This window comes from Ambystoma mexicanum, chromosome 5p, assembly GCF_040938575.1.
Source record: "Ambystoma mexicanum isolate Mex_15411 chromosome 5p, UKY_AmexF1_1, whole genome shotgun sequence".
NCBI lineage: Eukaryota > Metazoa > Chordata > Amphibia > Caudata > Ambystomatidae > Ambystoma > Ambystoma mexicanum.
The window spans coordinates 153887569-153903815 of NC_090930.1; the positions used below are offsets into that span (position 1 = coordinate 153887569).

Sequence of the window (16247 nt, forward strand, 5' to 3'; positions counted from 1 at the left end):
TATTTCCTCCAGTAGACTCCGGGCTGCACGCCCCTGGCAGAGGCCAGTCCACAGACAAGCCTAGGCGCTCTGAAGCTACGTAGATTCAGGGCTGCACGCCCCTGGCAGAGGCCAGTCCACAGACAAGCCTAGGCGCTCTGAAGCTACGTAGATTCAGGGCTGCACGCCCCTGGCAGAGGCCAGTCCACAGACAAGCCTAGGAGCTCTGAAGCTACGTAGATTCAGGGCTGCACGCCCCTGGCAGAGGCCAGTCCACAGACAAGCCTAGGAGCTCTGAAGCTACGTAGATTCAGGGCTGCACGCCCCTGGCAGAGGCCAGTCCACAGACAAGCCTAGGCGCTCTGAAGCTACGTAGATTCAGGGCTGCACGCCCCTGGCAGAGGCCAGTCCACAGACAAGCCTAGGAGCTCTGAAGCTACGTAGATTCAGGGCTGCACGCCCCTGGCAGAGGCCAGTCCACAGACAAGCCTAGGCGCTCTGAAGCTACGTAGATTCAGGGCTGCACGCCCCTGGCAGAGGCCAGTCCACAGACAAGCCTAGGCGCTCTGAAGCTACGTAGATTCAGGGCTGCACGCCCCTGGCAGAGGCCAGTCCACAGACAAGCCTAGGCGCCCTGAAGCTACTGCGGTGGTGCTTTGGGACCCTGTAAAGCATATTAATACAGCACGTCAGAATTAAACCTCATCAAGGAAAGGGGCATTTTAGAATGCTGTTGATGATTGTTGCTAGAGCAGAACTGAGGAGCAGGGGCGTTTCTAGGGGGGGGCTAAGGGGGCTATAGCCCCTGATCTTTTGGCTGTAGCCCCGGATAGAATCTCAGGAGCTACATCCAAAAGACTAGCTAGCCCCCAGTCCCAACAGTTCTGACATCAGCTTAGCCCCGGGTCTTTTCCAGACCTAGCAACTCCCCTGCTGAGGAGAGTTGGGTTATGCCTTTATCACTAGGCTCCCCATACCAAATGAAGACGAAATAAGCCCCCCAAAACATACTCATAAATTAAACGGTCATGCTTGATTGAACCCTTCTTGTTGGGCATTGTCGTTGAAGCAGAACTCTTCAGGGAAGGACATTGCTCCTTGTTTTCACTATACTTTCAATCCAGATTTTTTTGGTAGGGTAGATAGCCCCTTTAAGCGCCATACAGAAAATTAAGGAAGCAACCTTACCTGTTTTTCCCACGCCACTGCCCCCCAGCACGACGATCTTAATGACCTTGTTGGGCACGCAGTCGGCGAGCGGGTACTCCGGTATGGGAACCAGCAGAAAGTTATTCGAGTGCTGGGACATGGTGGCATTCCAGGGAGTCAGACGCATTCCACAAGCCCTGTCTGAAAGGGAAAGCCGCCCGGGCGCTGCATGCCTTTCATGCCCCCAGAATCCCGTGGCAGGGGCTCGCTTTCTCTGCTGTCTCCCCCCGAGCGGCGCAGACCTCCTCCCGCCTCGCTCTGCTCTCAGGCTGATGCCCGTCTCCCAGGAGCAAGGAGGCTCGCGATGAGTGAGCCTGGATGGAACTTTCCCAGCTCCTGGCCAATAAGAAAGCGTCCCTGCAGCCGGCAGCCAATCAGAGGGCGCTAGGAGGCACTTCGCCAGCTGGGATTGATTCATGCGCTTCTGATAACAGAGATGTCCATATTTCTACAGCGCCAGCCCCCGACAAGCTCGCGCACATCCAGGCCCTCCTGTTGCACGAGGGGGGAAGCGGGGTGGAGGGGGGGGGGGGGGGGCAAATAGCCACATCACTCTTGCAAGTCCTCTTTCTTTCTTTACGGTCTTTCCCATCACACATGCTCTCTCTACATTTAGGAAACAATGTGAATTATTTTGTTAAGTTTTGTAAAAGTCTACCTTCTGAAAAAAAGTTCGCCCAGATCAGGGGAGCATCCAGCATTGTAAGAGTAGGGGGGCGAGCCACGAAAAATGTCCTGGAACCAGAGGTCGAAGTGGGAGAGAGCGGTCGGGAGCGGTGCTCCAATACTTTTTATTTTTAAGTTTCACTGTTCCTATACTTTTATTTTAAAAAGAAACCGTTCTGGGATGGTTTAGTTTTAAAATGAAAGTGTAGGAAGAAGTTGAAGCTTGCACTTCAGTGCACTGCACTTAACATTCCCATAAATAGCAAGTGTGTTTGTTTGGTGGTTTGGACGGTGTGTGAGAGAGGGCACAGCAATGGGGTTTGTGGCGAGTGGGGGCAGTCCAGAAGGAACATAGTTCCACTACTTCATTTTATACACTTCGACTACTGCCTGGACCTTTCCCCCCAAATGCAGTGCGCACAATTCCATACGGTCTAATTTGCGGCCCACACTTGCCCCAATCTACTTTTTTGGTAACATGAGTGGAAAATGGCATTTTTACACATAACAAAAAATAAAACTTCAGAATCATTACAGATGCAGGGAACTCTTCTGTCAAAGCTCTGCCCAGGTGTTCATATACTCCTAATTTGCATATGGATTGCACCAACAGAAATTACTTCACAGAAAAGGACATCACAAGGAGCATCATCATAGCACTGACACCCCGCATCGGGGGCACATCCCGAGATGCTGCACACTCTTACACCCCCTTACGTCATGTCCACATTCCGTTCGCACTCCCTTCCTCCCCTTGGAGCCCACCCTTCTGTCCCCACCCCCCCGGATACCCAAATGAGAGGCAGGACCAGTTGGCTGAGTCGAGTGAAATTGCCACAGCAAACTTTATTAAAATACATAAAGTCAGGAGTTATTTTACAGGTGTTCTGTTTCGCCGCTACCCTCAGGACTCTACCCTGAGAGTAGCAACCTAACCCCACCCCTTAAGGTTGTTGCAGACCTGTCGAAGGCCCGTCTCTCCCTATCCGTCCCTCTCTACACCAGGCCAACTTTTTCTTTCAATTTTTTCTTTTTCTTTTTTCACTTTAATCGTTCATTTTCACATTCCCATTTGTTTTTTCACTTGTCATTTTTTGCTTCATTTTCCTTTAATTTGTTCCATTCAACTTATCAATCTGCCGCCTTTAATTCTTCCTTTCTTTCCCCTACATTAACCTCTTCTTTACCCTCTTGTCCTTTCCCTTTGGTAGTCTTGATTTTCCCTTCAATTTTCCTGATCCCCATGGCTTTCCTTCCTTAACCTATCGTGACTCTCCCCCCATTCCTCCAACCTTGTTTTGTCCAAACTTCCTCCGCCTTTAAGCTGATCCCCCCCATCAAGCCTCGCATTGCCCAGCTCCTTCCCTTTTTACCATACTGTTCTCTACCGAGTCCCGCCCCGTTAGGTACCTCCCCCCCGCTCCCGTTAACCACTCCCTTCCCCATTTTCATCCCCTTACCCATTTCCTGAATGTCCTTCCCTAATCTTCCCAACCCTGCTCCTCTGATGCCCACTTTTCACAGCATTCCAAGGTCCACATCCTAGGCATACCCAATTGATTCCCTAAACTGACCCTTCCACTCCCCAATTCCTTCCTATCCCCGCTCTAACCTTCCTTCTTCTCAGGTTTCCTTGCCCATACTCTACATGCCCTCAATCTTTGTTTCCTCATTACTTCTGAGCGCCCCGTTTTCCCATAACTCCCATTGTTCCTCCTCCTCCCCTTGTTAGGATTCGTTGTTTTCTCTCCTTCTCCTTCGTTACACTCCCCAATTCCACCCACCCACGTTTGGGGCTGGAAGGTCTTCCAAGCTCCCCTGCCCTCCCCTTTCACATGGGCTCTCCCCTGACACTAATACTCCTGGGTGCCGTTCTTTCTAAGCTGATGGCTGTGCAGTCCCCTTGTTGTATCTGCCAGTACTTTCTGAAGGGACCACCATGTAACATCCGCTGGGCATGTCTGAAAGAAAAAACATATCATCATAGCCAAAACCAAATGAAAGGGCGGGTGGGAGGGCATCACGAACCAGGAACAGGAGATAAAGAGGCCGCCCCTACGTGCCAGTGCACTTTATACAGGGGTGCTCCCAGGCTGCAGCTCGACCCTATGTTGCCCCCTGATGACGCCCCACTTGCCCCCCAAAAAAACTTCACCCTAGGCGGTGACTTGCGAGGCCCGCACCCTCCCGCAAACCCACCGTTTCCTGGGCCGTGCCTAGGGGGGAGCGTCGGCACTAAGGGTGGCCCTCGCCGAGGACCATTTTGCCAAATGGTGCAGGAGCCCTGCAGTCTCTGATACTTGGAGGCACCATGGAAGTGAATTTAGAGTAAGCTGCCATAATTAAGACAAGTTGCAAATAACTTTGTGGTGCAAAATACCTAAATTGCACTATTATTATATATGGATCAACTCTATAGTCATTAGGCTTTTTTAAATAACAGCAGAATATATCAACATAATCTATGAAGTGAATCACCTACAGAGCTGCAGATTAAGACACAGTGGGCCTCATTACGAGGTTGGAGGAATGGGTTTACGGCACCAGTATTGGTGCCAGTGCCGGTAAACCCATTCCTCCCTATTATGAGGTTCCCTCGCGGGACCCGGAAACGCCCGTTATTATTCGAGCCCTATAGTGGCTCGAATGGGAATGAGAAAGGACCGGCTCTGGGTTCCCTGAAGGAAGAAATACCGGGCCCTCCAAAGTCGGAATGGCCCGGTATTTCACCATTCAGGGAACCTGGACCCGGACACTATTTTGGAGGCAGGCATACCCTTATTAAGGAATGAGGCCCAGTGAGATTAAATGATTTGCCCAGGATCACATACTTTGGCTAAATGGTGAAACCCGGATGTGGACAATTTAAGCAACTGAGCAAATCTTCCCAGGTTTAGTTGATATAGATATTTATTAAGGTGTTGCTGTACATTTGATGTGCATAAATAATAATTTATAGCAATGCCTTGGAAGCAAACCACATTGCATAATAAACTAGCCTTTCATGGTAAACTAACCATACACTATGAATTGTCATAGAAATATATAGAGCAAAAGGAGTATGGCTTTAGTTTTATTCTTGAAGCAAACTGTGTGTCCACAACCTATGGACACTCTGGTCCCATGCACACCTATATGTACTGAAAAACATTTCAGTACATTATTTGATATATCTTATATAGTTTGATAAGAAATAGTTTTTACAAAGAATACATTATTTAAGTTATTTATTTGTGTGTATTATGGTTATTTTACTAAACGCAAACGTGAGTAACTTGTGAACTCAGTAATACATAATGTTTTTAGTACACAAGGGTCGCCATTTTATTACACAGCACACTCCAGCCAGGAACTCCTTCCCCGACAATGAATGTGGTGTACAATAAAGCGCTTTTTATTTTTAATAAACCACAGGTTCTTTTCTGTTTGAGTGGGCCTGTTTGAGTAGGCGTCCAACGAGTCCCGCACCCAACCTCCACAAACACCACGTGTCACAATGCACCAGGAATCAGCCTGGTGTGTATCAATAAGATATTTATTAATTTATTATTTAATAGAAAAAGAAAATCAAACAATTTTACAGCCTCTACTGTTGTGGTACACAATTGCACTAATCTCTACAAAACAATTCAGTGAAGATATACTGTTACACTTCTCACAGTGTTTAATGGCAACACAGAAAAAGAGAAATTTTTAGAAAGAGATAACCCCAATGGTTTAGCACTCCCCCCTGCAACACTCAGCCCCAAACATTAGCTAATTTGATTCCTTTGAATGGAAGGCAGTGGCAATGAGTAGGGATAGAGAGAGAAAATCGGATTTTGAGTAAAGCCCACCACCCCAGGATGGGAGGCCAGCAAAGAAAATGAAAACCCGTTTTTGGAGCAAAATGGCAGAATTGGATTTTGATTATTACTCACAAAGCTACTCACAACTGCTATGGTACATAATACAAGGACATTTGTGTTGCTACACTTGAGGAAATAGGGAAGCTGAGAGAATACTAATCAGCACACTAGGGCGATGTAGAAATAAAGTAGGACAATCGATTTTGGGGAGAAAGCAAATGCCAAAGGAAAAATACAAACAGCAAGTGGAAATTCATTTTACACCGGATTTACAATGACAGGCAGCTCAGGGAAGGGGTATAGCTCAGAATAGCTAAATCGGTTTTCTTTGACACGGAGAGAGACACATGACAGATAGATTTGTAGGCAAAAGGGATTGCTCTCAATGGGACTACGGTTTGAGGTTTTCAATAAGACAGATGCAAATAGGAATTTGTGGGATAATGCACACAATGCACAGGCAAATTCGGTTTTCAGTTACGAGGAGGCATCACTTTAATTAGTATGATTATTAAAGAAAGACACAAGGGACAGGGGGTTTATTTTGAATTTTAACCAACTTGTACCATGAATTTCAATGAGGGAATTAATTGATTTACTTAAGAATATGCTAAGGATTTGCACAGACACTGAGAGGTTTACCAAAGGGAATATGCTAACATATACAGGCTAAACACAGATTCTTCTATGGGAAGTTGGTTGAATTACACTAGCAATGTGAGGGTTTCAATTGGGTGTTCAATGGGTCTTTTCAATGGGCTTTCAAAGGGATTTTCTATGGCGTTTCAATGCTACAAAAAGGAATGGCTTATGCATTTTATGGCTGGGGGTATTTGCTACTTGCAAAGTAAGCCTTGGTTTGGGATTCTGGAAAGTCAGCTGGATCTCAGGACCCTCTGGACAGTTAGGCAAGAGGTCTGGTCACTGCACTCCCCTTGGTTTGGGATTCTGGGCAGCCAGCTGGATCTCAGGACACTCTGGACAGCCAGGCAAGGGGTCTGGTCACTGCACTCTCTTTGGTATGGTTCAGCTGCCTCCTCTCCTTCCTCCTTCTCCTGTCTCCCTGAATTTGTGTGTGTCTCCCTGACTTAGTCCAGTACCCCTATATAGCCCCAATGACATCACTCACTTTACAATCTAGGGGGAGTACTCTAGAATTACCTCTACCCCTTGCATAGGACAGTTTACCATTCATATCTCCTCCCCCTGGCATGATTGGTCCAAGGTAAGATAGAACCATCTGTCTATTGGCATTTTATTACCCTTCTTTGTTCTCTTGGCCACTTTTTTGACAAAAACCCAGTTATGTCTCATAACTTCATATTTCTACTAGCCCCTGACATACGCATTAGATATGTGGGTTGAGGTGGTCATAGGGAATTAGGTAAACTGATCGTCAACTCCATATGAGGTAGCATGGCCATTTGGCACATTTTTGTCATTTTCATGAACTGTATAATAGTTATGATTCTGCAAATGATCAAGCATATTCCTAATTTTACCTTCCTTCTTTCCATCAAATATCACACTTGTCACATCTTCCGAGCAGCCATAAACTAGTCTTAACTGGCCATTTCTGTCCCAAAGTCCTAGTAAAATGCACTATAGCTGTTAAAAACCGCCTGGAAATTACATAAAAACATAGCATAAAATGAAATTATTTCTCATTCTAATTGTTACAAAAATGCCTAGAAATATGGACTGCCCACTGCTCCCATGGGCACAGCGCCTAGAGACTTGTCCTTGAACATCCTGCCTACACTTCACACCTTGGTTTCCGAGCTGCAGCAGCGTTTGCCTCCAACAGCTGCCCACGCTGCTCCCTCTAGGAGTTTACCATTACCCTGAAGACCTGCTTCCGCTCGGAGTCCACCATTGCCCTCAGGGCCAAGGCCACATTTAGTGCCTTCTCCTCCACCTATGACTGCACTTAGGCTGTTTTCCATCCCTGTGGCTACCCTCACAGACACGGATAACAATTCTGATACTGACACCTCACAAGGTACTAAAGGTACAGATGAGTTTAAGGACCTAATTCCGGGTTGATATTGAACCCCTGATGTGGATCATCCCTCCATAGACTCTACACCAGATGAAATCGGCTAATTTCATGCACTGTTGACCTGTGCAGCATAAGTATTCAATCTGGTTCCGAAAGAGAAGTAAAAGGAGAGGTTCCTTTTCCAAATGGGACAGTCCTTTAGGAAATCAGTTGTGTCAATCCCTCTGCTCGACGAGATATGGGAAGAGGGCTTATTGGTCATGCAAAATCCCTTCTCAGCACCTCCAAAGAGAACTGCCTAGAGAAGAAGTACAAAATACTGGATCCTGCTCCTAGGTATCTTCGTTCGCAGCCTTAACATGACTCTGTGGTTTCTGCTCCAGCGAAGAAAAGATCCACTAACCCCTCCTCTCCATGCATGTTTCCATCAGGCCATGAGGGTAAGAAATTGGACGCATTTGGGAAACGCATCATCACCACTCCCACCTCCATCATCAAAGTGGCTATACTCTCCAGATACGATAGAGAGTTTTGGTATAACCTGGGACCCACCTTAGACTTCCTCTCAGAGGACAAGAAGAATGAGGCGTTAGCATTATTTCACAAAGGTGAGGTTGCTTCTTATTGTGTGATTACGGTCACTCTGGACATTGCAGATTCAGATTTCTGACACATGGGCAACTGGGCAGTGCTCCACAGGCAAGGCTGCTTGAAGGTCACTAGTTCAATCAAAAGTTATTGATATGCCTTTCCAGCAAGGCTGTAGATGAGACCCTATAGTCCATAAAGGTGGGCACAGAAATGCCATGCTTGCTGGGTACTCTTCAGCAACAAAAGCAGTCCTTTCATTCCTCCAAGGGCCATTTCTCCAGATCCACACGGGAGTACAGGCCAGCATATCGCCAACCTTTGTGCTGCAGCATGCAAGAGGCATACAGAGGACGTTGACAGTCCTACAGAGGGGGAATACAGCATTGACGTGGAACATCCTCCAGGACGCAGATGCCCAAACAGGCCTGTCCAGGGCCCCGTCTCCCATTTCAGTACCCCAGTGGGAGGCCGACTATAACTGTTTGTCAACGAGTGGTGCAACATCTCCACTGACAAGCGAGTGCTGAGAATTGTACAGCAGGGTGACACCCTCGAATTCCTAGTCAAATGCCCTTCCATTCCTTACATCATAAGAAAGGCGAATCCACCTACCTCTACTCTGGCAAGAGGTTTGGGTACTGTTACAAAAAGGAGCAATAGAGATAATGCCGGAGTCTACCCTTGATAGTTCCTAGTGAGGAAAAGTTGGGTTTTTGGAGGCTCATCCTCATCATGAGACAACTCAACAAGTTTCTCAATTCCCAAAAGCTCTGGATGGTCATGTTGCAGCACATGCTTGAACAACTGGAGCACACACAGAGACATCCTGGCCTCCCTAGACCTATAGGATGCCTACTTCCAAAACCCCATTCATTGCAGGCACCAACGCTTCCTACGATTTGTTGTAAATGGCAGACATTACCAATTCAAGGCTCTTTCCTACGCCCGCAAGCCAGTTCCAATGGTCCTCACAAAGTGCCTGGCTCCAGTGGCAGCCCATCTATAGCATTCAGGGATCTACGTATATCCCTACCTGGACGATTGGCTGATCTGCACCCACTCTCATCCACTGGCCTTGCAGCACACCAAGGAGATCATCAGGGGCTTAACTTTGCTGGGATTCTCAATCAACTTTCCGAAATCATGCATGGTGCCATCGCAGAATGCTCTCTTTCTAGGTTCATGTCACAACACACTTACGTGCTTCACTTCTCCCTGAGATGAGCGGGTCAAGGCCATCTTGAAAAAAGTGCAACAGCTCTCAACTCCTCGAGTGACAACCATACGCTCTATCAAATCTCTTCTAGGGATGATGTCTCCATGCATCCCTCTAGTCCCTCATTGCAGGCTGCACAAGAGACCTCTTGAACAGTTTCTAGATACCAGTATGTAACAACTATCAGCCTTCTGAAACAACAAGATCACCCCTATTCCAGTGCTCAGGTAGACCCTGCAGAGATGGTTTGCATGTCAGCATCTCACTCAACTAGTTCCTTTTCGCCTTCGAGCACATCATGCCCCGGTCACCATTGAAGAGGGTGGGGAGCACACACAGGTCAATTTCATTTTAGAGGCCGATGGCAACCAGAGGATGAGTTGTAAATCAATGTCTTGGAGCTGAGAGTGGTGTTCTGGTCTCTGAAGTCGCTCAAGCCTCAACTCCAAGGCAAGGTGGTCTGCATCTTCATGGACAACAAGACCACCATGTTCTACATCAGGAAACAAGGGGGAACCCGCTCTCCCATTCAGACTTGTTAAACAATTCCTGAAAGGTCTGTTCAGAGCGTTCCCTCCTTTGAAGGCGCCAGCCTCCGAATGGGAGCTCAATGTCGTTCTGTAAAAATGTAGTCCTCCTTTTGAACCGCTTCAAAGAGTCCCTCTAAAGTTTTTGTCTTTGAAGACTGCTTTTCTGGTGGCTATCACTTTGGCGAGATGCGGTGGAAAGTTACATGCTCTCTCTTGCAAACCATCTTATTAGTCTTTCCATCAGTCCAAGGTGGTGCTACATACTCATCCATCATTCATGCCAAATGTTCCATCAGAATTTCATTTGAACGTGCCTTTAGTTCCTCCTGTCTTCTTCCCCAATCCTTCCTCTCCTGCAGAACGGGTTTTGCATTCGCTAGACATGGCACGTTCTTTGAAGTTCTATGTCACACATACTAAGACCTTTTGCACAACTTCTCAGCTGTTTGTGGCATTTGCACCTGGGGAACAGGGTAAAGCCCTCTCCAAGGCTTCCATTTCCAGGTGGCTCTCTGGCTGTATCATGTATTGCCATCGGCTTGCAAATAGACCATTACCACAGAGACAGAGAGCCCATTCCACCAGAGTCGCGGCTTCTACTATGGTGTTCCTGTCTGGTGTTCCCCTGCTGAACATTTGCTGGCCTACTACATGGAGGTCGACTCATACCTTCACGAGATTCTACTCCGTCAACAGGGATTCCAGGGTTGAGTCCTGTGTCGGCGAGGCAGTGATTCACAACCTATTTAGTTGAGATAAGTGTGTATCAGAGGTAAGTTATTCTACTGTTCCTGTTGAGCCTAGCTCACCTCCCGTGGTTGTGTATGCACTGCTGTATAGTCATATTCACGAGCATGTGAACCCATGGTAGATCCTATGCTGGATAAGGAACACGTTTCTTACCTGTAACTCCTGTTCTCCAGCATGGGTATCTTACAAGGATTCACATGAAACCCTCCCTCCTACCCCTCTATGGCTCTTTTGGTTCCTACTGCCACTTCACGTGCACTTCTAAACCTGAAGATGGCCACTGGCGATGGAGCTGAGGTGGACGACTACCATTGGCTTGGGCAGTATGAGCCAAAGTGACAGCAATAGGTTGTATAAGCGACAATCAGTTTTTAGCTTCAAAGCGAAACTGCTTTTAAATATAACCATGGATTCCCAACCTGACGACAGGGACTATTCACAAGCATGTGAATCCATGTAAGATACCCATGCTGGAGAACAGGAGTTACAGGTAAGTAACTTGTTCCTTATCAAAGTTTGGGTGGAAGGCGCCATTCAATTGGCAAAGTGTATGCACGCTCACCACAATGAGCGGCCCTTCCTTGAACCTCCCCTCTCTACTTGAAAGCCTGCAAGCAAGGCTGTCCCTCTTCCTAAGCTGCAGTGTGGCCCATGAGCAGTTGACAAATGGAACCCCAGAAGCTGGGGCACAGAGTAGAAAGCCTGCACAAGATGTAGATTCTTCAGAAACTGGGTTGGACCTAGGATCGGCGTGGCCATTACAGCAAAAAATTGATGGGCCCCCAAATTTGCATATGGAGTGACATCAGTGACATCAAAGAAAATGACATCACAGAATCAGTCTTTAATACTTGTCATGGGATGTTACATTTAAAGACGTTGACAGGAGTAAACCAAGAGGCAAACTTTGTACTGTCCAGTATATGAATAGTGACCGTCATTATTGCAAATGTGGAAATATCACGAGGAAAGTTTTTTTTTTAAAGTAGCAGTCTGTGTGAGCTGATTCAGCTTTGGTGACTTCTAATTTTGACAGATACCCCACAGTGAGAAAAAACGATTATCCCAGGAGCGCACACTTAGGTTCATTGGCGACAATGGGATTTGAGACCAGTGTGCAACTCAGACACTTGCAGAAATTTGGTGGGGATTTTGTCTATGACCATTATTTTTACAACTTTGGCTTGAAAACAAGCTGTGACTGTGGCATGCTATGCAAAAACTGTGATTATGTTTTGCTAACTGAAGTGTTGCTTTTGCAGCAGTTTCATGATTTCTTTCATTGTTATGGTATATATATATATATATATATATATATATATATATATATATATGTTGAGAAAAGAGGAGAGGGGCGCACTCCAGTTCCCTGCACAGTAAACCTTCTCAGCCACAGGTGTTCTCCTCCGACCGGTTTCTGTGCCAATACACGTCATCAGGGAGGCTGTCTTAACTTGCAGCTCACAGCAAGTGCAGGTGTTAACACTTAGTGATAATTCTGCTGCAAGGACTTCTGGTAGCTGTAGTCATCAGGTTTGCAAGGAACAAACTCACACCCAATCCCATAAATGGGGAAAGGGGGGGAGTAGCCTACAGTGAGGCACTCCAAAGTTGGGCATATATTACCCCGGTGCAGCACCCTATAAGATTTCTGAAGATTCCACCCTTCAGAAAACTTGCAAATGTGTTGAAAAAAGAGGAGAGGGGCGCACTCCAGTTCCCTGCACAGTAAACCTTCTCAGCCACAGGTGTTCTCCTCCGACCGGTTTCTGTGCCAATACACGTCATCAGGGAGGCTGTCTTAACTTGCAGCTCACAGCAAGTGCAGGTGTTAACACTTAGTGATAATTCTGGTGCAAGGACTTCTGGTAGCTGTAGTCATCAGGTTTGCAAGGAACAAACTCACACCCAATCCCATAAATGGGGAAAGGGGGGGAGTAGCCTACAGTGAGGCACTCCAAAGTTGGGCATATATTACCCCGGTGCAGCACCCTATAAGATTTCTGAAGATTCCACCCTTCAGAAAACTTGCAAATGTGTTGAAAAAAGAGGAGAGGGTCGCACTCCAGTTCCCTGCACAGTAAACCTTCTCAGCCACAGGTGTTCTCCTCCGACCGGTTTCTGTGCCAATACACGTCATCAGGGAGGCTGTCTTAACTTGCAGCTCACAGCAAGTGCAGGTGTTAACACTTAGTGATAATTCTGCTGCAAGGACTTCTGGTAGCTGTAGTCATCAGGTTTGCAAGGAACAAACTCACACCCAATCCCATAAATGGGGAAAGGGGGGGAGTAGCCTACAGTGATATATATGTAGCCATTCTATCTAAACTAACAATATGCTTTTAATTCCCAGGCTAAGGATGATGGTTATTTTTCCTGTCAAAAGAAATGGATATCCAAGCAATGCTTATTATTATTTTCATAACATAAGGTGAGCTACTTATCTATGTCTCATGCTGTGACGAAAGGTTACAAGGACGGCAGGAAAGGGTTTGGGCCCGGGCAGGCAAGGCAATGTTCGTCTACTGCAGAATTGCCCTATGGTTTCCATTGAAATAGAGCCTATATACCAGTTAGGCAGTACACATTTGGGGGGCTGTTTTCCAGGGCTCAGCCCTTTGACTTATTTCTGAGCCCTCGGTCTGTCTGATTATGATGTTGTGTTTTGGCAACTTTATTATTAAATCTCATTCAGCAGGTGTTACACAACAAACAACAACAGTGTGCACTGGCCACATACTTTCCACCCTCTTGTAAGTGACTCCGATCAAGCAATCCCACTAAGTCAGTGCCTTGTCTGGGATGCCCAAGGGAAGCCCCTATTTATGTATTTTTATGGCAAGTTATAATCTGGATGATGAACCCTTGTATAACACCCCTCTCTTAGAATCCCCCTTGACCCCACTGAGCCAAGAAGTAGGCTTGTTTTGCAAATTGAAAAGGTTTATTTGAAAAATTAAACAATATATCTATATATCACACTTCTATAAATAAATTGATAATGGATAGTACACTTGTGAATATGAGCAGTAACTTCTATAAATAAATTGATAATGGATAGTACACTTGTGAATATGAGCAGTAATCAGCAAGAGGTAATCCTACAGTAGCACAGTTCTTGGTTACTTATAAATAGGAACAGAAGAATAAGGTGGGAAAGAATGCTTTATATGGTTCAAGGAAACGCAATGATGAATGAAATGCAGTACAGAAAATAACTTGATATGGCTTCAACAAAAGACAATGTAATCACTTTTCCTTGACAATTCACTCCCCCCCTTTATGCAATATAAGGAGATGGAAAGAAGAGCACACAGTTCTCAGGAATGCAATCAAATACAATACGAAATTCAGTCCCCCCCCAGCAAGCTTAGAGGAAAACAGGTAGAAGTTTGAAACACAGGCCCAAAATGCTTTGAATGTGATGACAATGAAGTGAGAAATGTGCTAAAAATGCTTTGAATTCCCTTTAGAGGTTCAGGGTGGGTGATATCTAGTTTATATTAGTGCAGGCTCACTTTAGCAATGCTGTATGAGTAACTAGCAGATTAAAACGAATTTTAGCAAAGGAAAGCAAGGAGCTGCTGATTTTTACACGTGGCTGAAATTGTGCAAAATGTTAAATCGCGGCAAATTTAATCACGTGCGTCGAGCGTAATTATGGAGGCCCTATAAGGAGTAGCAAGTCGGTTCGTTCGTTGGTAAGCCTAGAATCTTAGCTTTAAGATAAAAGTTAAATTTCGCTCCTAGCACAAACGGTTCCGGAGATACGAACGATTTTGTGAAGGTAGTTTTTCGGATTTGAAATGTAAAAGTTCGAAATGGCAGATGACAGTTTTCAGCTTTAAAAAGGACAGAATGACACACACGATTCCTATGAGGTAGTTCTAAATAGGTTAAAATAGTTTTAATTAGATTATTTTACACTAAGAGATTGGTTTTGGCACAGTGCTTGCTGGGTACTCACACTAGATTTTGGACAGGAATGGGCCTCGTCACCGATCTGGTCAACCGGTTGAACGGGACCTCTGGCGGTTCTGCTCACAGCGTCTGGTCTCTGGTTCTCTCTGGTTCCGGATACAGCACTGCTTTCTGGATACTGCTACAGGTTCTTGCAAAAGTTTTTGGCAAAGAATTCAAACAGCTTGCCCGGCTGTTGAATAGTTTGGTTGGTTTTAAGGCCTGCTGAAGAGGATTCAGCTTGTGGATTCAGGCCTCTCTTCTACAAATTCTGGAGTTAATTTCTGGTCTCTGGAGATTGATGGATTTGAAGTCTGGATCTCTGGATGTGAAGTCTGAAGTCTCCCGGCAAAGCGTCCTGCAAGAAAGTGGAAAGTGAATGTCTCTACCTGGGTTTCAATGTTCCTTTTATGTGTTTTGAAAATGGGTGTGTGCCTGGGCCTAGCTAAGCCTGCCCCTCTCACTTATCATTGGCCAAGCTTTCCTCTCTCCCTTGATTGGGGGAAGAAATGGAGTGTCATAGTGATGCTGTAGGTTTTATGGTCAGAGGAACCTTCCCTTGTCAAATTGCACACAAATCTATTTCTGACCCAAATACATATTTCCTAGATACACAATTTGTTGAAATTACATGTACATATTACAGATTCCATATGGTCCATGCTTGTCCGACTCTGATCTTCCTGGGGCCTTGCATTAAAAAATGACAACTTAATTTTGTTTTTTAATTGGTTTATCAATGTTAAATCTGTATCAAAAATTACACCAATGTACACCCTCCTTCTAGACACATTCCAGCTATTTACTAGGTTTCTAGCATAAACCCGGTGTTTGTAATATCAATAAATAGCAGGGTTTGGTCCTAGAACACCGTAGAAATTGGAGTTTGGACTCAAATCGTGAGGGCATTTTTCATACTAAGAAGCTCAAAGTTGTACATTCCTGTCATTTGGTTACAATAAGTTATGATTGTTTCTATAAAATATATATTTGCTGCAATAGGAGTCCACACTCAAGTCTGGCCCGCCCCTTGAAGCTGGGTGGGTCAGGGATCACATGTCTCTGCTCACAGGCAGCTCTCTGTTTACAGTCAACATTCAAAATTAACATACCCCATTCAACTGAAAGGGGCTATTGTCTCTCTCCTCCAGGCTGAAGGGGAAACCCCCTCCCTCTCACTCAGAAGGGCCATGTGATATCCTGCCTCCTGTTGTGAGTCTCTGGGGTGTTAAGAGTTCTCAGCCTCTTGGCCTCTGGGAACAGCAGGTGGCTAAGATTTTTAATTTACCAACAGGCTTTGAAGTCCCAGTTAGGCTGGATCCTCTTGCACTCCTGAGATACAGTCCTACTGTCAGAGTTTAGACCGCTAGCGCCGGTTTGTGGACAAAGCTGGTACTGCACCCATTTTTGGGATCTGTCTTGAATTAATGCATTTCAATAGAGTGGTCTTTTGCTTGATAGTATAGGACCCTTGCTTAACATTGTTTTGATGGCAT

General features: G+C 45.8%; 1 protein-coding gene across 2 annotated transcripts in view; it reads right to left on the reverse strand.

Moving 5' to 3' along the window:
* LOC138480809 (ras-like protein family member 11A-like) overlaps nt 1-1477 on the reverse strand; it is a 326666-nt gene extending 325189 nt beyond the window's left edge. For both annotated transcript variants that reach the window (XM_069612558.1, XM_069612557.1), the window contains exon 1: nt 1168-1477. In XM_069612558.1, the coding sequence (XP_069468659.1) occupies nt 1168-1315 (148 nt within the window). In that variant the 5' untranslated portion in view covers nt 1316-1477. The remainder of the gene's footprint in view (nt 1-1167) is intronic.
* Nucleotides 1478-16247: the final 14770 nt, after the last annotated feature.